The following is a 27,044-nucleotide window of genomic DNA, read 5'->3' as shown; positions in this document are numbered from 1 at the left end:
GGCTTTCCCATAACTTGCTTGGTTTTGTAAGCTATGGCCCTATGTATAAAGCTCACAATCCCAAATACTTTAGTAACCACACTCTCAACCTGCCATCCAAACAGCAATGATTTGTGTCACATTTAACCACAAGTCCCTTGTGCTGCCATGTGTTGTGTAATGACCACAGTTTGAATCTGGGCTCTGTGCAGCATTGCCGATGTCTCTAATATGCATCAGGAAGAGCAGGTTCCTAACACCAACCCTCCTGGAATCCCACTTTAACCGACCTCCATTCCAAATAAAAACATTTCCCATTGCTGTGTTTCCTGTCACTCAGTCAGTTTCCTATCCATGTTGCTGCTGTCCCTTTTATTCTATCAGCTCCAAATGTTCCAACAAGTTTGCTGTGTGCCCCTTTATTTATAAAAGGCTTTTTGGCAGTCCATGTTCACATTAACCACATTACCCTCATCAATCGTTTCTGTTACCCTCATTAAAATCTCAAGCAAGTTAAATATGATTCCCCTTTAATAATTATGTCTGTGTTTTCCTTAATTAATGTACATTAGCACAAGTGAGTGTTAATTTAATCTCCAGTTATTGTTTGGAGAATATTTCACGTTGCTGAGGTTAAACTGATTGGATTTAGTTGGCTTATTGTCACAGCCTTTTCTGATCAAGTGTATTTACCATTTGCAATTCTCCAGTCCTCTGACACCACCCATATAACTAGCTGGGATAGAAAACGTTTAACCATTGCCTCTGCAATTTCCACCCTTTTTTCCCGCAGTAACCATGCTTGTGTCTTGTCCAGTCACAAGAACATAGGAAATAAGGGCAGACATTTACTATGTGGCTCATCAATAATGTTAAACCATTCAATGCATATAGAACATAGAACATAGAAAGCCACAGCACAAACAGGCCCTTCGGCCCACAAGTTGCGCCGATCACATCCCCACCTCTAGGCCTATCTATAGCCCTCAATCCCATTAAATCCCATGTACTCATCCAGAAGTCTCTTAAAAGACCCCAACGAGTTTGCCTCCACCACCACCGACGTCAGCCGATTCCACTCACCCACCACCCTCTGAGTGAAAAACTTACCCCTGACATCCCCCCTGTACCTACCCCCCAGCACCTTAAACCTGTGTCCTCTCGTAGCAACCATTTCAGCCCTTGGAAATAGCCTCTGAGAGTCCACCCTATCCAGACCCCTCAACATCTTGTAAACCTCTATCAGGTCACCTCTCATCCTTCGTCTCTCCAGGGAGAAGAGACCAAGCTCCCTCAACCTATCCTCATAAGGCATGCCCCCCAATCCAGGCAACATCCTTGTAAATCTCCTCTGCACCCTTTCAATGGCTTCAACATCTTTCCTGTAATGAGGTGACCAGAACTGCGCGCAGTACTCCAAGTGGGGTCTAACCAGGGTCCTATAAAGCTGCAGCATTATCTCCCGACTCCTAAACTCAATCCCTCGATTAATGAAGGCTAGTACGCCATACGCCTTCTTGACCGCATCCTCCACCTGCGAGGCCGATTTAAGAGTCCTATGGACCCGGACCCCAAGGTCCTTCTGATCCTCTACACTGCTAAGAATGGTACCCTTCATTTTATACTGCTGCTTCATCCCATTGGATCTGCCAAAATGGATCACTACACACTTATCCGGGTTGAAGTCCATCTGCCACTTCTCCGCCCAGTCTTGCATTCTATCTATGTCTCGCTGCAACTTCTGACATCCCTCCAAACTATCCACAACACCACCTACCTTGGTGTCGTCAGCAAACTTACCAACCCATCCCTCCACTTCCTCATCCAGGTCATTTATGAAAATGACAAACAGCAAGGGTCCCAGAACAGATCCCTGGGGCACTCCACTGGTCACTGACCTCCATGCAGAGAAAGACCCCTCCACAGCCACTCTCTGCCTTCTGCAGGCAAGCCAGTTCTGGATCCACAAGGCAACAGCCCCTTGGATCCCATGCCCTCTCACTTTCTCAAGAAGTCTTGCATGGGGGACCTTATCGAACGCTTTGCTGAAGTCCATATAGACCACATCCACCGCTCTTCCTTCGTCAATGTGCTTGGTCACATTTTCAAAGAACTCAACCAGGCTCGTAAGGCACGACCTGCCCCTGACAAAGCCGTGCTGACTACTTTTGATCATACTAAACTTCTCTAGATGATCATAAATCCTGTCTCTCAGGATCCTCTCCATCAACTTACCAACCACTGAGGTTAGACTCACCGGTCGGTAATTTCCCGGGCTGTCCCTGTTCCCTTTCTTGAATATAGGGACCACATCCGCAATCCTCCAATCCTCCGGAACCTCTCCCGTCTCCATCGACGATGCAAAGATCATCGCCATGATTATGATTTCTGTATCTTTATTGCCATCCAGTGCAAAGCACAGAGGCACAACATTAAAACAAGAACAGCAACATCATCAGACAATACATAGATAGAAATCACACTATATTTCTAATATGTTTTCTAAAAGTCACTACATTTTCAGCATTCCCAACAAAATCATTTGAAATATCAACAATTCTATTGGGGGGAAGACAAACTGTGACGATTAAGATGTGAATCAAATTTCTGTAATTTATACTGACGATCACCAAAAATATGGTAACTCCGAATAAAGAACTTTTCAAGCTTGGGTAATAAGGTCATGTATCAATTTACTAATTTGAACTAAACCATAAATCAACCTCTTGAAAGGTTGCAATCCAATAATTCTTAATCCCTCATAAAGTATTCCCCTCATGCCTTCCATTTTCCTGGTTACACAGCTTTCCACTCTTTCTATCAGCTGTATATCTTTTTGAAAGTGTGGGTTCCAAACTGTGGGTGCAGACTCCAGATGTGGGCATACCAGCTGCTTATGGAGTTTCAGATCTTGGGATTGAACTCCACTTTACTCCTCACTCCCTTGATTTCCTGAGCAACCAAAATTTGTTTATCTCAGCCTTATTTGTCATAGACTGTCATAACCTGCAGTGCAGATGGAGGTCATTTGGCCCATTGAATCTGCACTGACTTTCTGACAGAGCATCCCACCCAGAACCTATCCCGGTAACCCCATATATTTATCCTGCTAATCTCCCTAACCAATATATTTTGGACACTAACAGGCAATTTAACATAGCCAATGCACCGAACGTTTGGAGAATGAGAGGAATCGCAAACATGGTGAGGACGTGCAAACGTCACACAGGCAATCACCCAAGGTGGAATTGAACCCAGTTCCCTGGTGCTTTGAGGCAGCAATGCTAACCACTGTGCCACCACTAGTGTATTCAACAATGGAGCATGTCAAAGGATCGCAACCCAATGAGTGCAGAAATTTATTCTCATGCCAGTCTGAAATGATCTGATCCTTACACTGAGCCAGCTTCCGCAATCTCCCAATGTCCACAAAATCAAACCCCTTCAGAATCTTGTATGTTTTAATGTTTTGCCTCTCATGCTTGTGAATCACAGAGAATACAGACCCAGTTTATGAAGGGTCACATCGTATGAAACCCTTTCACCCTCGTGGACCAATTTACTGACCCTTAGTTAGTGATTGAAGCATAATGAGAAAACCCTTTCCCGCAGTGAGTAGTTCAGCTCTGGGATGCATTGTCTGACAATGTGGTGATGCTGCTTCAAGTGAAGCATTCAGAAAGGAATTGGATTGTTAAAGTTACACCAGCAGAGTGGCACTGGTTAGCGCTGCTGCTTCACAGTGCCAGAGACCCATGCTCAATTCCTCCATGGCGACTGTCTGTGTGGAGTTTGCACATTCTCCCTGTATCTGCATGGGTTTCCCCAGGTGCTCCAGTTTCCTCCCATGGACTAAAGATGTGCAGAATAAATGAATTAGACATGATATATTGCCCCTTCGTGACCCAAGATGTGTAGAGTAAGAGGGTTAGCCATGGGCGAAAGATGTTCTTCCAGAGAGTCAGTGCAGATGCAATGGCCTCCTTTTACACTGTGGATTATGCGGGACCCAATGGATACTCAGTTCTTCCATTTGTGAAGCCAAGGATCCCATCCACTTTGCAACCGACAGTCCTAAACTGTCTCACTTTCAAATATGTCCCTGAACCTCACTCCCTCTGAGCCTGCAGATTGTTTGGAACTGGACCATTCAGTTTTATTTGCCTCTCCCCATCTCTTCTGTCAAAAGGCAGCACTGTTCCTGAGTGTGGGATTAATAATGTATCTCTTCCACAATATCAGTGAGAACTGATACTGCAGCTTCTGTTTCTCCAAGAGAATCTTTCTGGCTAAAGCTAGAATTTACAAGGATTTCTGTCACTAAGACATTGTCTGGCCGTCTGTGTCTCACCGCCCTAACTCACTCTGTCTCTGTCTCTCCATCCACTCTCATCCACTCTATGTGAAGACGGGATATTGTTGTTTAGTGACTGAGTGCACACAATCTGTACCTTCATCTGATCAAATAGAATTCAGCTTGTGAACAATATCATCATTTCAACCAGGTCTGGGTTAAATCAGGCACAGCTCTGATTGGCTGCAGCCCGCCGAATCTGGGAAGCAGACACTGTGAGCATTGCCGGCCTCAGAGGCTTTTACAGTTACTGAGCTGGGAAACTCCAACTAATCCCTGAGAATCCACAGCACAGAGCGAGAGGAAAGCCTGTCCTGGGAGCTGTCAATCTGAGACACCGTTTGACCCTGTCAATGTGCAGATGTGAACCTGCTCCTTCCATTCCCAAACTGTTATCACGGGGAATACAGAACACCCAGTAATGAACAGCTTGTTGCAATGTGTTTGAATGAACATGATGTGATATAATCGAAGCAGCATTTTGAAATATTCATTCAATGTATTCTGATTAAATGTATTTTTATGCTCCGTGTGCATTCTTATGCCATTGCGTAAGCATCTTCCTCTGACAGGAGACCGTGTTTTGCCTTTGTGCCTTGATGCTGCTTTTAAAAAAAAATTTCGTGTTATGAATTTTCTCATCGAACCACCGGAAGAATTATAGAAAAATAACAGCACAGAAGGAAGCCATTGAACCTATCCTGCCATGCCAGTCCAAGGACACAGCAAGAAATCTCACAACACCAGGTTAAAGTCCAACAGGTTTATTTGGGAGCTGTCAGAGCGCTTGCTGCTCCTTCATCAGGTGAGTGGAGTTCTATTCACAACAGGGCATATAAAGACACAAATTCAATTTACACGCCCATCTTCCTGCACCCAGCCGAATGCATGATGGAGATCCAAATACTTAACGAGCCTTCTTTGAGTCAGTAGCTGCCCTCAAACAGCAGAGTCAACATTCCAAATGACACCCGCTGCGAGCAGGGTTCGAACCTGCGCGGAGAAACCCCATTGGATTTCAAATCCAACGCCTTAACCACTCGGCCATCGCAGCTGCTTATTTGCAGTTGTGATGTAACCGCCTTAGCAACATTCACAGAGCGGGCACCGGAATGATGCAGAGCACAGCGTGTGAGCTGAAATTTATTCGTCTCCTTTTAATTTGTATCTTTGTCTCTGATCCAGAACTCATTCACCAGTTCAGAGATTTGTTATTCTTTTTCAATAACCTTTCAGGAAAATCAAATTGAACCCGAATTCTGCATCCGAAAAATAAAGTCCACTTCATTTCAGTCAAATGCTGCGTTTAAACCACAAGAGGGCGCGGATAATGTTCGATACACATTACCAATGCGATGGCCGGGAATCGAACCCAGGTCAACTGCTTGGAAGGCAGCTATGCTCACCACTGTACCACCATCGCTCACACTGGGTCAGCAGTTATTATTTTCATTAGTTATAATTACAAAACTACCTTAGTTGCTGATTTCAGCAGACACCAGGTGTGTCCTTGGCACATTTTATTTTAACCTGAACTTCCCTTGTCTCGTTTCTCTGGACAGTTTGAGCCACCTTTTTGCTGTTGTTTCTGACTGATAACTCTGATTAGATTTGCAGTTCATTTGAACAAAGTTTCCACTGAACGGAAATTGAAGCTGGATTTTATGTTAGAAACACATGGATGATGAGAATATTTGGTGATTTTTTTTAGGAGTGTCCCCCATCTGTTCTGACCAGAGATAGCCAATTAAATAAGTCAAAACTCTGGGTCAGGAACTGACCCTTGGTCAAATGCTCGCACAGTCACCACAACACCACCTGGCTCTGTCACCCCCTCTGTATTTATAGAACGAATACACAAGCAATCAAGTGGCAGAGAAATCACAGCTTCGAGAATTATATAACCGACATTCCCGTTCTGGGAGTTTTACACTTTCCGATAGATCGGGGTGAGCAGGGTCGCCCAATCAGAAAGCAGATCCTTGGGACATGGAATTTGATTAATATCATGTTTTGCAATCATTTTAATCGGGCAGAACCATGTTGATGTAATTTCACTCCAATCTGTGAAGGTTTGTTTGAATCGTGACCTTGTTGCACAACTTGCGTTCAGCCAGGAGATGGCAGCAGGGAACAATAATTTGGATTTGCTGTTTGTGTCAATAAATCGAGTAAGAAGTCTCACAACACCAGGTTAAAGTCCAACAGGTTTATTTGGGAGCAAATACCATAAGCTTTCGGAGCGCTGCTCCTTCGTCAGTTGGAGTGGAAATGTGCTCTCAAACAGTGCACAGAGACACAGAAATCAAGTTACAGAATACTAATTAGAATGTGAATCCCTTCAGCCAGCCAGGTCTCAAAGAGATCATCATAGAAATCCTACAGTGCAGAAGGAGGCCATTCGGCCCATCGAGTCTGCACCGACCACAATCACACCCAGGCCCTACCCCCACATATTTTACCCACTAATCTACGCATCCCAGAACTCTAAGGGGCAATTTTTTTTAACCTGGCCAATCAACCTAACCTGCACATCTTTGGACTGTGGGAGGAAACCGGAGCACCCAGAAGAAACCCACGCAGACACGAGGAGAATGTGCAAACTCCACACAGACAGTGACTCAAGCCGGGAATCGAACCCAGGACCCTGGAGCTGTGAAGCAGCAGTGCTAACCACTGTGCTACCGTACAGATAATGTGGGTGGAGGGAGCATTAAACACAGGTTAAAGAGATGTGTATTGTCTCCAGACAGAACAGCCAGTGAGATTCTGCAAGTCCAGGGGACAAGCTGTGGGGGTTACTGATAATGTGACATAAATGCAACATCCCGGTTAAGGCTGTCCTCATGTGTGCGGAACTTGGCTATCAGTTTCTGCTCAGCGACTCGGCGCTGTCGTGTGTCATGAAGGCCGCCTTGGAGAATGCTGACCTGAAGATCCAAGGCTGAATGCCCGTGACTGCTGAAGTGCTCCCCCACAGGAAGAGAACAGTCTTGCCTGGTGATTGTCGAGCGGTGTTCATTCATCCGTTGTCGTAGCGTCTGCATGGTTTCCCCAATGTACCATGCCTCGGGACATCCTTTCCTGCAGCGTATCAGGTAGACAACGTTGGCCGAGTTGCAAGAGTAGGTTCCGTGTACCTGGTAGATGGTGTTCTCACGTGAGATGGTGGCATCCGTGTCGATGATCCGGCACGTCTTGCAGAGGTTGCTGTGGCAGGGTTGTGTGGTGTCGTGGTCACTGGTCTCCTGAAGGCTGGGTAGTTTGCTGCGGACAATGGTCTGTTTGAGGTTGCGTGGTTGTTTGAAGGCAAGAAGTGGGGGTGTGGGGATGGCCTTGGCGAGATGTTTGTCTTCATCAATGACATGTTGAAGGCTCCGGAGGAGATGCCGTAGCTTCTCCGCTCCGGGGAAGTACTGGACGACGAAGGGTACTCTGTCCAGCGTGTCCCGTGTTTGTCTTCTGAGGAGGTCGGTGCGGTTATTTGCTGTGGCGCGTCGGAACTGTTGATCGATGAGCCGAGCGCCATATCCTGTTCTTATGAGGGCATCTTTCAGCGTCTGGAGGTGTCTGTTGCGATCCTCCTCATCCGAGCAGATCCTGTGTATACGGAGGGCTTGTACGTAGGGGATGGCTTCTTTAACGTGTTTAGGGTGGAAGCTGGAGAAGTGGAGCATCATGAGGTTATCCGTGGGCTTGAGGTGCTGAGGTGACCGTCCTTAATGGAGATGCGTGTGTCCAAGAATGCAACCGATTCCGGAGAGTAGTCCGTGGTGCGTCTGATGGTGGGATGGAACTTGTTGATGTCATTGCTCACCATGACTCCAAAGGAAGAAAATATCATCGATGTATCTAGTGTATAGCATCGGTTGAAGGTCCTGTGCGGTGAAGAAGTCTTGTTCGAACCTGTGCACGAAGATGTTGGCATATTGAGGTGCGAATTTGGTCCCCATGGCTGTTCCGTGTGTCTGGATGAAGAACTGGTTGTTGAAGGTGAAGACATTGTGGTCCAGGATGAAGAGGATGAGTTGTAAAATTGTATCTGGAAACTGGCAGTTGACAGCATTGAGTACTGAGGCCGTTGCAGCCATTCCATCATCGTGGGGGATGCTGGTGTAGAGTGCCGATACATCCATTGTGACGAGGAGTGCTCCTGGTTCAACTGCTCCATGTGTGTTGAGTTTCTGTAGGAAGTCCATAGTGTCGCGACAAAAGCTGGGGGTTCTTTGTACAATGGGTTTCACGATGCCCTCAACATCGCCGGAGAGGTTCTCGCACAAGGTTCCATTGCCTGAAACGATGGGACGGCCGGTTGTGTTTGCCTTGTGTATCTTTGGGAGGCAGTAGAGATCTCTACTAGGTGGTGAAGAAGGCATATGGCATGCTTGCCTTTATAGGACGGGGCATAGAGTATAAAAGTTGGGGTCTGATGATGCAGTTGTATAGAACGTTGGTTCGGCCTCATTTGGGATACTGCGCCAGAAGGACGTGGAGGCTTTAGAGAGAGTACAGAGGAGGTTTACCAGGATGTTGCCTGGTATGGAAGCGCTTAGTTATGAGGAGAGATTGGGTAAACTGGGGTTGTTCTCACTGGAAAGACGGAGGATGAGGGGGTGACCTAATAGAGGTGTATAAAATTATGAAAGGCATAGATAGGGTGAACGGTGGGAAGCTTTTTCCAAGGTCGGTGGTGGCGTTCACGAGGGGCCATAGGTTCAAGGTGAGGAAGGGGGGGGGGGGGGGTAGTTTTAACATGGATATCAAAAGGACATATTTTACACAGAGGGTGGTGGGGGCCTGGAATGCGCTGCCGGGCAAGGTGGTGGAGGCGGACACACTGGGAACGTACGGAGTGGGAATGGAGGGATACAAAAGAATGGTCGAGTTTGGACCAGGGGAGCGGTGCGGGCTTGGAGGGCGGAAGGGCCTGTTCCTGTGCTGTATTGTTCTTTGTTCTTTGTTCCTGAGTTGCTGATTTCATCAAACACCAGATGTGTCCATAGCACAGTTTGTAAACTGAACTTGGCTTGTCTCGTAGTTCTGGACAGTTTCGGCCACCTTTCTTTTTCCCATTGTTTCTGACTGAGAACTCATTGATTAGTTTTGAGGCCTTTTCTTTCATTTAAACAACGTTTCAGCTGAAAGCAAATTGAATGTGGATTTTCCATTAGAAACACAGTGATTATGAGAATTTTTAGTGAATTTTATTTTAGGAGTGCCCACCTACTGTTCTGACCTGCGATAGATAATTAAATGAATTGCCACTGTGATGGCCAGGAACTGACCCTTGGTCAAATGCCCTCACAGTCACCACCATCACTCACCTGGCTCTGCCACCCCCTCAGTCTGAAAGTCCAGCTCAGACAGTGAATTTGGTTACCTTCGGGCCCAATTGGAGGATGGTCAGAACATGTCTGCTACTGTCAGAAACTCCATTATCAGCGAGTGGGGGATGATTATTTAACTGGCTGTCACTGGTTGTTGAGGTTGTGATTTACTGTTCCCTGTCAGTGCAAGAGAAACAAATAAAACAGGAAAATCGAGAGACTCCGAGAGCAGTTAATTTGTATCTTCACCCTAAAGAAACACAATCATGTCTGCAATCGCTATAATAACTGAAAAAACAGATATAATTGGCTGTTGCCGTGGAATCTGGTTAACAGATGTGGCCGTGCACCCCATGGACTGCAGCGGTTCCAGAAGGCAGCTCATCACCACCTTCCCAAGGGCAATTAGGGATAGGCAATAAATGCTGACCCAGACAGCGACACCCACATTCCATGAATGAATTCAAAGAAAATCTGCGGGGAGCGGGCCTCAGAGTGTTTAACACTTACGAAGGTGAAAACTATAATGAACCCCCCGGAATACAGATGAAAGGCTAAAATGAGGAGAAATTCGGTCCTGGGACCTTACAGTTGGTGAACATTTTGTCCTGTGAATGTGTCGATGTGAATACTGTGTAAGGGAGAGTGTATGAAAGGAGCGGGCGGGTCAGACTACTCCAACTGTGTTTGTGTGTCTGTTCTGATCATGAGATCCCCGAGTCTCTCTTGTGTAAAATAAAGCAATCTTCCAATCAAAGATTCCCTTAGTCCCCCTGCTGAGCCCCAAAGTGAGATTTCAAGGCAAATGGTTCGCTAAATTGAAGATTTCAGTGGAAAAGTAGAGAACATGTCAGCTATCGCGTGTGAGAGCGCGATCAGTGCAGCAGTAAAACGGGTTTCAGTGGAAAATGGAGTCTCCAGTTCGAGTGAAACCTTTTCAACAGCAAACATTCGTGTGTCAGAGACATGAAGGATGTGAGCTGGATCTCTGGAGAGGCGGAATTTCATTGCAGTGGGAGAGTTTGTGAGGAGAGAGAAACACAGAGAGGCTGGAGGAGCCGGGAGCTGACAGCAGCTTGTCTCTGCTCCGTCCGCTCTCTGCCTTTAAGTTGCTCTGTGCCGCCACCACTGGGTTCATTTCGGATCCAGTTCTGACTCTCACACAGATTTTCCACACACTCTCGGATATGACTGAAACTGCAGCCGCCGAAACGGCTCCTCCAGCCGCTCCCGCTCAAGTGAAGTCTCCCAGGAAGAAGAAGGCGGCTCCCCGACCTGCGGCAGCCGGTCCCAAGTTAGGCGAGCAGATCCTCACAGTTGTGGCGGGATGCAGCGATCGCAAGGGGATGTCCCTGGCCGCGATAAAGAAAGCTTTGGCTGGCAGTGGAGTGGATGTGGGGAAGCGCGTCTCCCAGATCAGGTTAACGATCAAGAGGAAGGTGGAGACAGGGTCTCTGGTGCAGACAAAGGGACAGGGCGCCTCCGGCTCCTTCAAACTCGCTAAGAAGGAAAGCCCGGGGAAAATGGGAAAGAAGGTGAAGACACCAACAGCCAAGAAATCTTTAGTAAAGAAAACAGCGGCCAAGAAGCTGACAACAAAGAAAGCAGCAGCCAAGAAACCCGCAGCAAAGAAACCCGCAGCAAAGAAAACTCCAGTGAAGAAATCAACAGTGAAAAAAACAAGCAGCAAGAAGGCGGCAACTCCAAAAAAGGCGGTGAAGAAAGCAGCCCTGAAGAAAAAGCCTCCTGTGAAGGAGGTGACGGGCGGAAAGTCTGTCAAAAAAGTGACTAAATCGAAGGCCAAACCCAAAGTGAAAGCAGCAAAAGCGAAGAAAGCGTCAGGAAAGAAGTGAAACAACCAGAGCAAATTGTAAACCTCTGAACCCAAAGGCTCTTCTCAGAGCCACCCACATCTCTCAGGAAAGAGCTGATCCCGCTAGAAAATGCTTCCTGTCCCGCGGCCCGGCTCATTCTCAATAGAGATCATTTCAAATTCAGACTAAAGCAAAACACAGCAGAGGCTGAATTTCATTTGAATTTCACATTTGTTCAATCGCCACTTTCTCTCATAATAAAGATGTCTGGTAGATTCAGTGTGAGACAGTAACACTGGCGGCTAAATACCGCTTTCCAACTTCAATTTTAACACAGGAGATTTCTCCAAACAGCTGCAATACGGTATTTGTGAACAGCTGGAAGCAGATGTGGGTGAAGATGTTACTGAGGCAGATTCTTGCTGGAGAATAGACTATGTTTAAGTCGGAATATTACTGACTGGGAATCATAATGGGGCCAGGTTTAAAAACACAAAAGCAAAGAGTCACGACCCGAATCGTTAACTCTCCCTCTTCACAAAAGCTGCCGGAGCTGCTGATTATTTGCAGCATTTTCTGTTTTGATTCCATATTTCAAAGCTCCGGGTTTGTGGAAACTCTTGAGTGTGAAGGGCGGCTCTGGAAGGGTTTGTGTGGGGAGCTGTGTTTCGCTTCCATTGTTAATAAACGGGTTGAAATTGGCGGTTGCAGAAACATGGAGGTGGAGCTGAAAGATCAGGGGCCGTTCTGTGTGTGTGTGTCAGTCCGGCTCTCTCCTCCCTCCCGCTCTGTGTTTAATCTTCACTCTGTCTCCTCCCCTCTCTTCTCTCACTCCGCCTTTCTCAGTCAGGTCGGGGCGGGCTGTATAAAAGGAGACTGAAAAACTTCATCTCATATTGTGCAGAGATCTGAGTGAAGAATCATCATGTCTGGCAGAGGGAAAGGAGGCAAAGGACTGGGTAAAGTGTGGAATTAACTCTCTCGCAATCTATTACTGTATGTCAGTTTGAATTTACCTCTCTGTCTCAACATATTACTGTGTGTCAGTGTGGAATTAACTCCCTCTCAATCTATTACTGTGTGTGTGCGGAATTAACTCTCTCTCAATCTATTACTGTGTGTCAGTGTGGAAGTAACTCCCTCTCAATCTATTACGTTGTGTCGGTGCGGAATTAACACTCTCTCAAACCATTAGTGTGTGTTTATATGGAATTTACTCTCTCTCAATCTATTGCTGTGTGAGAGTGTGGAATGAAATCTCTCTCAATCTATTAATGTGTCCGAGAGTGGAAATAACTCTCTCAGTGTATTACTGTGTGGCAGTCTGGAATTAATTCTCTCTCAATCTATTACTGCGTGTGTGTGTGAAATTTACTCTCTCACAATCATTTATTGTGCATGAGTGTAGGATGAAGAACAGTAGGAGTAGGCCATCTGTCACCTCGAGGCTGCTCCGCCAGTGAATAAGATCATGGCTGATCTTTTTGTGGACTCAGCTCCACTTACCCGCCCGTTCACCATAACCCTTAATTACTTTACTGTTCAAAAATGTATCTATCCTTGCCTTAAAAACATTCAATGAGGTAGCCTCAACTGCTTCACTGGGCAGGGAATTCCACAGATTCACAACCCTTTGTGTGAAGAAGTTCCTCCTCACCTCTGTCCTAAATCTGCTTCCCCTTATTTTGAGGCTATGCCCCCTAGTTCTAGTTTCACCCGCCAGTGGAAACAACTTACCTGCTTCTATCTTGCCTATTCCCTTCATAATCTTATATGTTTCTATAAGATCTCCCCTCATTCTTCTCAATTCCAATGAGTATAGCCCCAGTCTACTCAGTCTCTCCTCATAAGCCAACCCTCTCTGGAATCAACCTATTGAATTTTCTCTGCATTCCCTCCAGTGCCAGTATATCCTTTCTCAATTAAGGAGACCAAAACTGTACACAGTACTCCAGGTGTGGCCTCACCAGCACCTTATACAGCTGCAACATAACCTCGCTGTTTTTGAACTCCATCCCTCTCGCAATGAAGGACAAAATTCCATTTGCCTTCTTAATTAACTGCTGCACCTGCAAACCCAACTCCTTGAGATTCCTTCACAAGGACACCCAGGTCCCTCTGCACAGCAGCGTGTTGCAATTTTTAATCATTTAAATAATAGTCCATTTTGCTGTTATTCCTACCAAAATGGATGACCTCACATTTACCAACAGTATCTTCCATCTGCCAGACCCCCGCCCACTCACTTAGATTATCTGTATCCCTTTGCAGACTTTCAGCGTCCTCTGCACACTTTGCTCTTCCACCCATCTGAGTGTCATCTGCAAATTTTGACACACTACACTTGGTCCCCAACTCCAAATCATCTATGTAATTCGTAAACAATTGCGGTCCCTACACTGATCCCTGAGGCACACAACTGGTCAATGATCGCCAACCAGAAAAATACCCACTTACCCCCACTCTTTGCTTTCTGTTAGTTAACCAGTCCTCTATCCATGCTAATACATTACCCATAACACTGTGCAACTTTATCTTATGTAGCAGTCTTTGGTGCGGCTCCTTGTCAAATGCCTTCTGGAAATCCAGATACACCACATCTACAGGTTCCCCATTGTCCACTGCACATGTAATGTTCTCAAAGAATTCCAAAAATTAGTCAAACATGGCCTGTCCTTTATGAACCCATGCTGCGTCTTACCAATGGGACAATTTATATCCAGATGTCTCGCTATTTTTCCCTTGATGATAGATTTAAGCATTTTCCCTACTACAGAAGTTAAGCTAACCAGCCTATAGTTACCTGCCTTTTGTCTACCTCCTTTTTTGAACAGTGGCGTCACATTTGCCGTTTTCCAATCCGCAAGAACCACCCCAGAGTCCAGCGAATTTTGATAAATTACCACTAGTGCATTTGCTATTCCTCCCGCCATCTCTTTTAGTACCCTGGGATGCATTCCATCAGGACCAGGAGACTTGCCTACATTTAGGCCCATTAACTTGCCCAACACTACCTCTTTCATGATGATAGTTTCTAGGTTCTCACCATAGCCTTCCTGTCATTAATTTTTGGCATGTTATTTGTGTCTTCCACTGTGAAGACCGACACAAAATACCTGTTCAATGCCTCAGCCATTTTCTCATTTCCAGTTATTACATCCCCCTTCTCATCCTCTAAAGAATCAATGTTTACTTTCGTCACTCTTTTTCATTTTATATATTATAACGGATTAACGGTCTCTCACTCTATTACTGTGTGTCAGTGTGGAATTAAGTCTCTCTCAATCTATTAGTGTGTCAGTGCAGAATTAATTCCCTCTCCATCTATTACTGTGTGTCAGTGTGGAATTAACTATCTCTCAATTACTGTGTGTGAATATGGAATTAACTCTCTCTCAATCTATTACAGTGTGAGACTGTGGAATTAACGCTCTCTCAATCTATTGCTGTGCGAATGTGTGGAATTAACGCACTCTCAATCTATTACAGTGTGTCTTTGTAGAATTAACACTCTCTCAATCTATTACTGTATGTCAGTGTGGAATTAACTCTCTGTCTCAATCTATTACTGTGCATCAGTGTGGAATTAACCCTCTCTCAATCTATTACTGTGTGTCAGTGTCCAATTAACTGTCTCAATCTATTACGGTGTGACAGTGCAATGGAATTAACTCCCTCTCAATCTATTACTGTGTGTCAGTGTGGAATTAACTCTCTCAATCTAATACTGTGAGAGAGTGTGGAATTAACTCTCTCAATCTATTACAGTGTGAGACTGTGGAATTAACGCTCTCTCAATCTATTGCTGTGCGAATGTGTGGAATTAACGCACTCTCAATCTATTACAGTGTGTCTTTGTAGAATTAACACTCTCTCAATCTATTACTGTATGTCAGTGTGGAATTAACTCTCTGTCTCAATCTATTACTGTGCATCAGTGTGGAATTAACCCTCTCTCAATCTATTACTGTGTGTCAGTGTCCAATTAACTGTCTCAATCTATTACGGTGTGACAGTGCAATGGAATTAACTCCCTCTCAATCTATTACTGTGAGTCAGTGTGGAATTAACTCTCTCAATCTAATACTGTGAGAGAGTGTGGAATTAACTCTCTCAATCTATTACTGTGTGTGAATGTGGAATTAACTCTCTCTCAATCTATCACAGTGTGAGACTGTGGAATTAACGCTCTCTCAATCTATTGCTGTGTGAGAGTGTGGAATTAACGCACTCTCAATCTATTACAGTGTGTCTTTGTAGAATTAACTCTCTCTCAATCTATTACTGTGTGTGAATGTGGAATTAACTCTCTCTCAATCTATCACAGTGTGAGACTGTGGAATTAACGCACTCTCAATCTATTACAGTGTGTCTTTGTAGAATTAACACTCTCTCAATCTATTGCTGTGTGTCAGTGTGGAATGAACTCTCAATCTATTGCTGTGTATCAGTGCGGAATTAACCCTCTCTCAATCTATTACTGTGCGTCAGTGTCCAATTAACTGTCTCAATCTATTACGGTGTGACAGTGCAATGAACTCTCTCTCAATCCATTACTGTGTTAGTGAGGAATTAACTCTCTCTCAATCCATTAGTGAGTGTCAGTGTGTAATTAAAACTCTCTCAATCAATTACTGTGTGTGTGAGCGTGGAATTAACTCTCAATCTATTCCTGTATGTGAATGTGGAATTGACTCTCTCTCAATATATTACAGTGTGAGTGTGTGGAATTATCTCTCTCAATCTATTACTGTGTGGGAATGTGGAATTATCTCTCTCTCAATGTATAACTGTGTGTCAGTGTGGAATTAACTCTCTCTCAATCTGTGACTGAGAGAGAGCCTGGAATTAACTCTCAATCCATTCCTGTATGTGAATGTGGAATTGACTCTCAATATATTACAGTGAGAGAGTGTGGAATTATCTCTCTCAATCTATTACTGTGTGGGAATGTGCAATTATCTCTCTCTCAATCTATTTGTGTGTGCCCACGTGGAATTAACTCTCAATCTATAACTGTGTGAGAGTGTGAAATCAACTCTCTCAATCTATTACTGTGTATGTCAGTGTGGAATTATCTCTCGCTCAATCTATTACTGTGTGTACATGTGGAATTATCTCTCGCTCAATCTATTATTGTGTGGGAATGTGGAATTATCTCTCTCTCAATCTATTACTGTGTGTCAGTGTGAAATTAGCTCTCTCTCAATCTATTGCTGTGTGTCAGAGTGGAATTAACTCTCTCTCAATCTATTGCTGTGTGTCAGTGTGGAATTAACTCTCTCTCAATCTATTGCTCTGTGTCAGTGTGGAATTAACTCTCTCAATCTATTACTGTGTGGAATTAACTCTGTCTCAGTCTATTACTGTATGTGAGTATGGAATTAACACACTCTCAACCTATTACTGTGTGTGTGTGTGTGTGTGTGTGTGTGTGTGTGTGTGTGTGTGTGTGTGTGTGTGTGTGTGTAGTTAACTCTCAATCTGTTAGTGTGAGAGTGTGGAAATAACTCTCTCTGATCTATTACTGTGTTAGTGTGGAATTAACTCTCAATCTATTACTATGCATGAATGTGGAATTAACTCTCCCTCGATCTATTACAGTGTGTCAATGTGGGATTAACTCTCTCAATCTATCAGTGTGTCAGTGTGGAATTAACTCTGTCTCAATCTATTATTGTGTGTGAATGTGGAATTAACTCTCGCCCAATCTATTACAGTGTGAGAGTGTTGAATTAACTCTCTCTCAATCTATTACTGTGTGAGAGTGTGGAATTAACTCGCAATTTATTGCTGTGTGTCAGTGTGGAATTAATTCTCTCTCAATCTATTACTGTGAGAGAGCTTGGAATTAACTCCCAATCTATTACTGTGTGCCAGTGTGGAATTAACTCTCTCAATCTATTACTGTGAGAGAGCTTGGAATTAACTCCCAATCTATCGCTGTGTGTCAGTGTGGAATTAACTCTCTCTCAATCTATTGGTGTGTGCCAGTGTGGAATTAACTCTCTCTCAATCTATTGCTGTGCCAGTGTGGGATTAACTCTCTCTCAATCTATTGCTGTGTGTCAGTGTGGAATTAACTCTCTCAATCTATTACTGTGAGAGAGCTTGGAATTAACTCCCAATCTATTGCTGTGTGTCAGTGTGGAATTAACTCTCTCTGAATCTATTGGTGTGTGCCACTGTGGAATTAACTCTCTCTCAATCTATTGCTGTGCCAGTGTGGGATTAACTCTCTCTCAATCTATTGCTGTGTGTCAGTGTGGAATTAACTCTCTCTCAAACTATTGCTGTGTGTCAGTGTGGAATTAACTCTCTCTCAATCTATTGCTGTGTGTCAGTGTGGAATTAACTCTCTCTCAATCTATTGCTGTGTGTCTGTGTGGAATTAAGAACAAAGAACAAAGAAAATTACAGCACAGGAACAGGCCCTTCGGCCCTCCAAGCCTGCACCGACCATGCTGTCTGACTCAACTAAAGCCCCCTACGCTTCCGGGGACCATATCCCTCTATTCCCATCTCATTCATGTACTTGTCACCACCGTATTCGCTTCCACTACCTCTCCCGGCAATGAGTTCCAGGCACCCACCACTATCTGTGTAAAACATCTGCCTCGTACATCTCTTTTAAAACTTGCCCGTCGCACCTTAAACTTATGCCCCCTATTAGTTGACTTTTCCACCCTGGGAAAAAGCTTCTGGCTATCCACTCTGTCCATGCCTCTCATAATCTTGTAGACTTCTATCACCTCCGTCACTCCAGTGAGAACAAACCAGGTTTTTCCAACCTCTCCTCATAACTAATGCCCTCCATACCAGGCAACATCTTGTACCCTCTCCAAAGCCTCCACATACTTCTGGTAGTGTTGCGAACAGAATTGAACACTATATTCCAAGTGCAGCCTGACTAAGGTTCTATAAAGCGTCAACATGACCTGCCAATTTTTAAACTCAATACCCCAGCCGATGAAGGTAAGCATGCCGTATGCCTTCTTGACTACCTTCTCCACCTGAATTGCCACTTTCAGTGACCTGTGTACCTGTACACCCAGATCCCTTTGCCTATCAATACTCTTAAGGGTTCTGCCATTTACTGTATATTTCCTATCTGTATTAGACCTTCCAAAATGCATCACCTCACATTTGTCCGGATTAAACTCCATCTGCCAACCCTCCGCCCAAGTCTCCAACTGATCTATATCCTGCTGTATCATCTGATTGTCCTCATCGCTATCCGCAAATCCACCAACCTTTGTGTCGTCCGCAAACTTAGTAATCAATCCAGTTACATTTTCCTCCAAATCATTTATATATATTACAAACAGCAACGGTCCCAGCACTGATCCCTGAGGAACACCGCCATCCCAAGCAATAGATTGAGAGACTGTTAGTCCCACAGTCACACAAAATGAATGATTGAGAGAGAGTGAATTCCACAGTGACTTACAGTAATAGATTGAGAGGGAATTAATTCCACACTCTCACAAACTAATAGATTGAGAGAGTTAATTCAACACACACGCACTGTAATAGATTGAAACAGAGAGCTCATTCCACCGTGACACACAGTAATAGATGAAAAGAGGGAGATAATTCCACACTCTCTCTGTTTTGGATTGCGAGAGAGATAATTCCACACTGAGACACGGTAATAGATTGAGAGAGTTAATTCCACATTCACGCACACTAATAGATTGCGAGTTAATTTCACATTCATACAAGTAATTGATTGAGAGACTTTTAATTCCACACTCGCACACAAGACAAGATTGAGAGAGAGTGAATACCACAGACAGACAGTAATAGATTGTGAGAGTTAATTTCACACTCACACACACTAATAGATTGAGAGAGAGTTAATTCCACACTGACACACAGTAATAGAGAGAGAGATAAATCAACACTCTCACACAAGAAAAGATTGAGAGAGATTGAATCCACACAGACACACAGTAATAGATTGAGACAGAGATAATTCCACACACTCACACAGTTATAGATTGAGAGAGAGTTAATTCCACACTCATACAAGTAATAGATTGAGGGACCGTTAATCCCAGTCACACACACAAATGAGAGGGAGTGAATTCCACTCCGACACATAGTAATAGATTCAGAGAGAGTTAATTCCAGACTGACACACAGTAATAAATTGAGAGAGTTATTTCCACTCTCTCACACAGTAATATATTGAGAGAGAGTTAGTTCCACACTCAGACACACTAATCGATTGAGAGAGTTAATTCCACACCCACACACAGCAATAGATTGAGAGAGAGTTATTCTATGTTCCCACACACTAATAGATTCAGAAAGAGTCAATTCCACACTGACACTGAAATAGATTGAGAGAGAGTTAATTCCACATTCACACACAGCAATAGATTGAGAGAGAGTTATTCTATGTTCCAACACAGTAATAGATTGAGAGAGAGATAATTCCACACTCTCACACAGTAATAGATTGAGAGAGAGATAATTCCACACTCTCACACTGTAATAGATTGAAAGTTAATTCCATGCTCTCACACAGCAACAGACTGAGAGAGAGTTAATTCTACACGTACACACAGTAATAGATTGTGAGAGAGTTAATTCCACACTGACACAATAATAGATGGAGAGAGAGTTAATTCAACACTCTTTCACAGTAATGGATTGAATGTTAGTTCCACACTAGCACACAGTAATAGATTGAGACAGAATTAATTCCACAGGAACACACAGTAATAGATTGAGAGAGAGTGAATTCAACACTGACACACAGTAATAGATTGAGAGAGCGCTAATTCCACACACACACACACACACACACACACACACACACACACACACACACACACACACATGCCATTGTCACATTGTCTAATTTGGTAAAGCCAGAAGTACGGTACTTATTTACTATCTCTGCCATACCCTCTGCTTCACTGAGCAGTTTACCCTGCTTGGCCCTTATGAACCCCACTCTATCCTTCATTAATCCTTTACAATTAATATGTTTGAAGAAGATGTTATGATTTGTATTAGCGCAGCCTGTGAACATTTCCTCATGCTTCCTCTTCATTATTTCAGCCTTAGCCTCTCTCCTGCATTTTGAGCTGTTTTTCCTGATTTCTATTGCGATTATTATTCCAGCATGCATCATATGCCTCTTTTTTTCTTCCTTATTTTCTTGTCAATAACCTTAGACATCCAGGATACCCTCGCTTTGGATACCGCATATTTGTGCCGGTGGCTATGTACCTGGCTGGCATCCCATTCAACTCAACTTTGAAAGTCTCCCATTTGTCAACCACTGGTTTATCCTCGCAATTTGCCTCATTTGCCACATTTTGCCCTCCCTTAATCTATCTGTTTCCTTTTGAAACCTCCTCACGTATACTTCACAATTAATTTCTTATCTATCTTTATGCTGTCAGCAAATTTAGCAACGGTACCTTCAGTCCCTTCATCCAAGCAATTTTTATAAATTGTAACAATTTCTAGCCCCAGCATGAATACACCACTCATCAGATCCTGCCACCCAGAAAAATAACCATTTGTGCTAACTCTTTTTGACCTATTAGCTAGCCAACCATCAATCCATGCCAAAATGTTATGCCCAAAACGATGAATGTTTATTTTACACAATAACCTTTGATCTGGCACTTTGGCAAATGTCTTCTGGAAATGTAAGAACAGGACATCCACCGGTTCCCCGTTTACAGCACATGGGCCTCTTTCAAAAAACTCCAATAATTTAGTTAAGCATGATCTCCCTTTCAGAAACCATATTGACTCTGCCTGTAACCTTGTATTTTTTCCAAGTTGTAATATTTATAATATCTTTCATAATGGCTTCTAACATTTTCCCAATGACAGCTGTTAGGCGAACAGCCTGTAGTTTCCTGCTTTCTGTCTCCATCCCTTTTTGAATCAAGGTATTACATTTGTTATATTCCAACCTAATGGAATATTCTCCAAAGCCAGGGAAGTGCATCAACTATCTCATTCGCCACTTCTTTCATGTCCTTCACGAGAAGTCCATCCGGACCCAGGAATTTGTCAGCCTGTAGACCCGACAATTTGCTCAATACCACTTTCTGTTGATTGGAATTTTCCTGTGTTCCTCCCTCCCTTCCATTTGCTGGTTTACAGCTATTTCTGGGATGTTACTTGTATCCTCTATCGTGAACACCAATGAAAAATACCTGTTCAATTAATTTGCCAATACCCTGTTTTCCATTATCAATCCCCCAGTTGCACTTTCTATAGAACCAATGCTCACTCTGCTAACTCTTTTCTTGTTTAACTATCTGCAGAATCTCTGACTATCCACCTTCATATCACTGGCTACTTGTCAGCTTCAGCTTGGAAATTTCCTGATAAACGCAGCTTTAACAATTGTTTGTGGACAATTCAACATTTCCACCATCCTCTGTAAAGAAGCTTTTTCTGAAATTACCCCTGAAATGCCTCTCTGTCATTTTACGGTGAGGTTCCCCATTCAGAGCCAATAATTTATCTCTCTGTACCCTGTCAAATCATTCATTGTAAACATCTCACTCACATCATCCCTTAATCTTCCATATTCAGGTTATTACAGGACTTGTCTTTGCAATTTGTCCTCATCATTTGAGTCTGGTATCACTGGTGAAATCCTGTTGCTCCCACTCCAAGGCCAATCTAACCTTCTTGAGGTGTGTTGTCCAGACTGAACGCAGTGATCTAAATGGGGTCTAAACAGAGTTTTCTATAACTGTAGCACGAGTTCCAATTCTTCATATTCTATTCGCTTTGTTACATTATTTTTTACCTTCCTGTCCACTAGCTGATAATGATGTATGTACACGGCTCTCTGCTCCTCCACAGTTTCTTGCATCTCGCCACAAATATAACCACTCTGCTCTATTACATAACAAGGCAATTTCAAACTTAATGTGTTTCCCAAAGATAATCTGTTACTGCTCCACCACTAATAACGTTTTCCGTTGTTCTTTCAGCCGGTGTAAGTCCAGATAATGGAAGGGAGAAAGGAAAAATCTTGCTGCCTTTTTCCCGAATCCTATTTGATCATCATTCCAACAACAATTGGGTCAGGAAATCTAATTGGTTTTCCTCTGGGTGAATCATAGAATCCCAACAGTGCAGAAGGAGGCCATTTGGCCCATCAAGTCTGCACCAACAACAATCCCACCCAGGTCCTAACCCCACATAGTTATCCCGCAAATGCCTCTCAACGATGCATCCTGGGACACTAAGGGGCAATTTAGCACGGCCAATCCACCTCACCCGCACATCTTTGGACTGTGGCAGGAATCCGGAGCACCTGGAGGAAATCCAGCAAACACGGGAAGAGCGTGCAGACTCCACACAGACAATGACCGAAGCCAGCAATCAAACCCAGGTTACTGGCGCTGTGAGGCAGCAGTGCCACCGTGCCACCGTGCCAACCCATAAACCTCTAATTTGCCCCATTAGGAATCCACCCCATTTGGGATTTGAACCCAGGTCTCTGGGTTTCCAGACCAGTACATCCATCCTCTGCCTCTTTCCTCTTCTGAAAGAGGAAAGGGCTCCTGTTTTCTCCCACAGTCCAAAGATGTGCAGGTTAAGTGAATTGTCCATACTAAATTATCCCTCAGTGTACCCAAACAGGCGTCGGAGTGTGGCGACTAAGGGATTTTCACAGTAATTTAATTGCAGTGTTAAATGTAAGCCTACTTGTGACGAATGAATTATCTTTTAAACTTTCGTTTGTGTCTCCTGTCCTGTAATCCAAACACTGACCCAGAATTCACTCACTGCCTTCGCTTTGTGCTAAAAACTGTGATTATTCTGTTATTTTCACAGCTCCTAAATGACCCCATTAGCGGCTGTTTTTCGCGGTAACGGTCCCTTCTCTCAATTCCTGAAATGTTCATTGATTCATCATTTTATTCACAGTAATTCTCCGCAGGGTAACATTCCGGAGTGGGATTATTCCAGAGCGGAATAAGGACAGTGTGCGGACTCGATCCGGCTCCCTGTTTTCAGTGAAGGACACTGGGTTCTGATTGAAGACTAAACGGAGTGTTTTCCTTCTGGGCATGCTGTGAACAGGGATTGATTCCCGCCCAGGACAGTTAGAAAGCGATAGGAGAATGAAGCACATTGAAAGAAAATGTTAAAGCCGCGCCTGCGATTGGTGACGGGAAGAGCTGAATAAAAGGAAATCAATAGAAGGGATTTGAAATCTCTGACTGAGGGCAACATTGATTTGAATTCGCTCCTTTCCCACAATGAAATTGGCGGGCTTTTGGAAATGGACACATTCTCTGCTTCTGCCGGTTGTTGTGGGGAAATCCCGCCCTCTTCTGTTTCTAGTGAGCTGATTGGTGAAGAATATAGGCAAATGAGGTGAATAGAAATCATAGAAACCCTACAATGCAGGGAGGCCATTCGGCCCATCGAGTCTGCACCGACCACAATCCCACCCAGGCCCTTCCCCCACATATTTAACCGCTAATCCCTCTAACCTACGCATTTTAGGATTCTAAGGGGCAATTTTTAACCGGGCCAATCAACCTAACCCGCACATTTTTGGACTATGGGAGAAAACCGGAGCACCCGGAGGAAACCCACGCAGACACGAGGAGAATGAGCAAACTCCACACAGACAGTGACCCGAGCCGGGAGTCGAGCCCGGGACCCTGGAGCTGTGAAGCAGCAGTGCTAACCACTGCGCTACCGTGCCGCCAAGCAGCAGCCAATCAGAGGAGCTGTCAGTTTATAAGAACAGTCAATGCTGGAGAAATTGCTGATTCTTTGTGAAAGTGTTTGTGAGATTGTGCAAATGTCTGGAAGAGGAAAGAGCGGCGGGAAAGCTCGGGCCAAGGCCAAGTCTCGCTCCTCCCGGGCTGGACTGCAGTTCCCAGTGGGCTGTGTTCACAGGCTCCTGAGAAAGGGCAACTATGCTGAGCGTGTGGGTGCCGGAGCCCTGGTTTATCTGGCTGCTGTGCTCGAGTATCTGACCGCTGAAATCCTGGAGCTGGCCGGGAACGCGGCCCGGGACAACAAGAAGACCCGCATCATCCCCAGACACCTGCAGCTGGCCGTCCGCAACGACGAGAAGCTCAACAAGCTGCTGGGAGGGGTGACCATCGCTCAGGGCGGGGTGCTGCCTAATATCCAGGCCGTGCTGCTGCCCAAGAAAAGCAGCGCTGGGACCGCGAAGAGCAAGTGAAGCGACCAGTCTTTAATCTGATAACCCAAAGGCTCTTTTCAGAGCCACTCACTTTATCTGAAAAAGGGCGACCTGGTGTCTATCGGTCAGTTTCTGCACTGCTATTCACAGCACAGCTGTTTCCCGCTTTGTTCTCTCAATCCGTACTATTGACGCATACAGTATTTTAATACAAGTTGCTGTTGTTTATCGGGGAAACCATCCCAGTGAACTGAAATGATCCTATTTCCAATATAATTGCTTTAAAATGTGATAGTCGCATAGACATTCACAGAGACAATAATTAACACTTTTCCAGATCCAGTGACTGACTTTGAAAACCGATGAATGTCCTCACAAAGTCAGTCACTGGATCTGGAAAAGTGTTAATTATTGTCTATGCGAATGTGCAAGCGTTCCTGCAATGGCTATATCTGTGTGAGTGGGTGACTGTTTGAGACATGCTTCATATTCTGAACTTAATTGACACAATTTTCAACACTCTCGCTGCGACTCGAAACACGTGCGGAGAAAGTGAATTTGCGGAATTATTGCTCGGAAACTGAAATGATCGCAGGTTTAATAAACTACTTTAAAATTAAATTGTGGTAAAATTGTTAACGGCATCGCTTTTACTCCAACCATCAAAGGATTGGAGATATGAATGACCTCAATGCAACGGAGAGTTAATTGTAACATTGAGAGGTGTCAGTACTGGAGCCCTGGGAATATCCTGTCCTGGGAATTGAAACACTAGAATCGTTAACAGGAGATCGCAGCTCTTTCATTTGTCGAGTTGGTGGCTCTTAAAAGAGCCGTTGTTGTACTTGGTGCTGAAGTCGGGGTTTAGGCGCGTTCCCCGCGGATGCGGCGGGCCAGCTGGATGTCTTTGGGCATGATGGTGACTCGCTTGGCGTGGATGGCGCACAGGTTGGTGTCCTCAAAGAGCCCCACCAGGTAAGCCTCGCTGGCCTCCTGCAGGGCCATGACGGCCGAGCTCTGGAACCGCAGATCTGTCTTGAAGTCCTGAGCGATCTCTCGCACCAGGCGCTGGAAGGGCAGTTTGCGGATCAGCAGCTCGGTGGATTTCTGGTAGCGGCGGATCTCCCTCAGAGCCACAGTGCCGGGTCTGTAGCGATGAGGCTTCTTCACTCCGCCCGTGGCTGGAGCGCTCTTCCGGGCAGCTTTGGTAGCCAGCTGTTTGCGAGGAGCTTTCCCTCCGGTCGATTTGCGCGCTGTCTGCTTGGTCCTGGCCATTTTCTGAGCGGATTCAGCACAATCTGAGAGACGAAGACTGTTAATACAGAGTCTGCGCTGCATCCGCCTTTTTAAACTCTGTGAGGAACCGCCCCCAGCGGGAATTGGCCCAGGAAGGTTCAATCAAATTGTGACCAGGGAATTAATATCTGTAACTCAGGTTCTAATTGGTTCAGTCGTTTCCTTAACCGCCCCTTTCAGAAATTGGGCCGTTTTCGATGCAAGAAATGACCGTCTGTTTCAAGAAGACTTTATTCTTTATTAATTGGACACTGAACAGCCTGTCCCAGCTGCCGTTCCCAGGTCACTGCTCTCTCTGTGAAGCGGGTGAGCAGCTTTTAAAAGAGCCTTTGTTGAGTGTTCGGTAGAAAGGGTCGAGTTGTTCAGCCGCTGAATCCATAGAGAGTGCGGCCCTGGCGTTTCAGAGCGTACACCACATCCATGGCAGTGACCGTCTTGCGCTTGGCGTGTTCAGTGTAGGTGACCGCATCCCTGATCACATTCTCCAGGAAAACATTCAGCACCCCGCGAGTCTCCTCATAGATCAAACCCGAGATCCGCTTGACACCGCCACGGCGAGCCAGGCGGCGGATTGCTGGCTTGGTGATGCCCTGGATATTATCACGGAGCACTTTGCGGTGCCGTTTTGCGCCGCCTTTACCCAGTCCTTTGCCTCCTTTCCCTCTGCCAGACATGATGATTCTTCACTCAGATCACTGCACAATATGAGAGGAAGTTTTTCAGGCTCCTTTTATACAGCCCGCCCCGACCTGACTGAGAAAGGCGGAGTGAGAGAGCAGAGAGGGGAGGAGACAGGGTGAAGATTAAACACAGAGCGGGAGGGAGGAGAGAGCCGGACTGACACACACTCACAGAACGGCCCCTGATCTTTCAGCTCCACCTCCAGTTTCTGCAACCGCCAATTTCAACCCGTTTATTAACAATGGAAGCGAAACACAGCTCCCCACACAAACCCTTCCAGAGCCGCCCTTCACACTCAAGAGTTTCCACAAACCCGGAGCTTTGAAATATGGAATCAAAACAGAAAATGCTGCAAATAATTAGCAGCTCCGGCAGCTTTTGTGAAGAGAGAGACAGAGTTAACGTTTCGGGTCGTGACTTTGTCC

General features: G+C 44.9%; 3 protein-coding genes and 2 non-coding genes across 5 annotated transcripts; 1 reads left to right on the top strand and 4 right to left on the bottom strand.

Annotated features, from left to right (window-relative positions):
- Positions 1 to 5,305: 5,305 nt before the first annotated feature.
- Positions 5,306 to 5,387, bottom strand: trnas-uga (transfer RNA serine (anticodon UGA)). The gene has a single exon. It is a non-coding gene; the product is annotated as a tRNA-Ser (tRNA).
- A 297-nt stretch (positions 5,388 to 5,684) lies between these two features.
- trnag-ucc (transfer RNA glycine (anticodon UCC)) lies at positions 5,685 to 5,756 on the bottom strand. Its single transcript has one exon. It is a non-coding gene; the product is annotated as a tRNA-Gly (tRNA).
- A 5,091-nt stretch (positions 5,757 to 10,847) lies between these two features.
- LOC144486297 (histone H1-like) lies at positions 10,848 to 23,348 on the top strand. Its single transcript, XM_078204355.1, has 2 exons — positions 10,848 to 11,471; positions 23,310 to 23,348. Exons 1-2 carry the CDS (start codon positions 10,848 to 10,850, stop codon positions 23,346 to 23,348), a joined length of 663 nt encoding a protein of 220 aa, XP_078060481.1.
- Positions 23,349 to 25,506: 2,158 nt separating this feature from the next.
- On the bottom strand, positions 25,507 to 25,917 carry LOC144486306 (histone H3). The gene has a single exon (XM_078204362.1). It carries the CDS (start codon positions 25,915 to 25,917, stop codon positions 25,507 to 25,509), a length of 411 nt encoding a protein of 136 aa, XP_078060488.1.
- Positions 25,918 to 26,300: 383 nt separating this feature from the next.
- Positions 26,301 to 26,612, bottom strand: LOC144486296 (histone H4-like). The gene has a single exon (XM_078204354.1). It carries the CDS (start codon positions 26,610 to 26,612, stop codon positions 26,301 to 26,303), a length of 312 nt encoding a protein of 103 aa, XP_078060480.1.
- Between the last annotated feature and the right edge of the window lie 432 nt (positions 26,613 to 27,044).

The sequence above is a fragment of the Mustelus asterias genome, unplaced genomic scaffold (genome assembly GCF_964213995.1).
Source record: "Mustelus asterias unplaced genomic scaffold, sMusAst1.hap1.1 HAP1_SCAFFOLD_311, whole genome shotgun sequence".
NCBI lineage: Eukaryota > Metazoa > Chordata > Chondrichthyes > Carcharhiniformes > Triakidae > Mustelus > Mustelus asterias.
This window is presented reverse-complemented; position numbering and strand designations above follow the sequence as displayed.

Coding starts and splice junctions, on each gene's coding strand:
- LOC144486297 (XM_078204355.1), top strand. CDS start 10,848: ATGACTGAAACTGCAGCCGCCGAAACGGCTCCTCCAGCCGCTCCCGCT. Junction 11,472..23,309: donor AATCGAAGGCCAAACCCAAA/GTGAAAGCAGCA, acceptor TTATTTTCACAG/CTCCTAAATGACCCCATTAG.
- LOC144486296 (XM_078204354.1), bottom strand. CDS start 26,612: ATGTCTGGCAGAGGGAAAGGAGGCAAAGGACTGGGTAAAGGCGGCGCA.
- LOC144486306 (XM_078204362.1), bottom strand. CDS start 25,917: ATGGCCAGGACCAAGCAGACAGCGCGCAAATCGACCGGAGGGAAAGCT.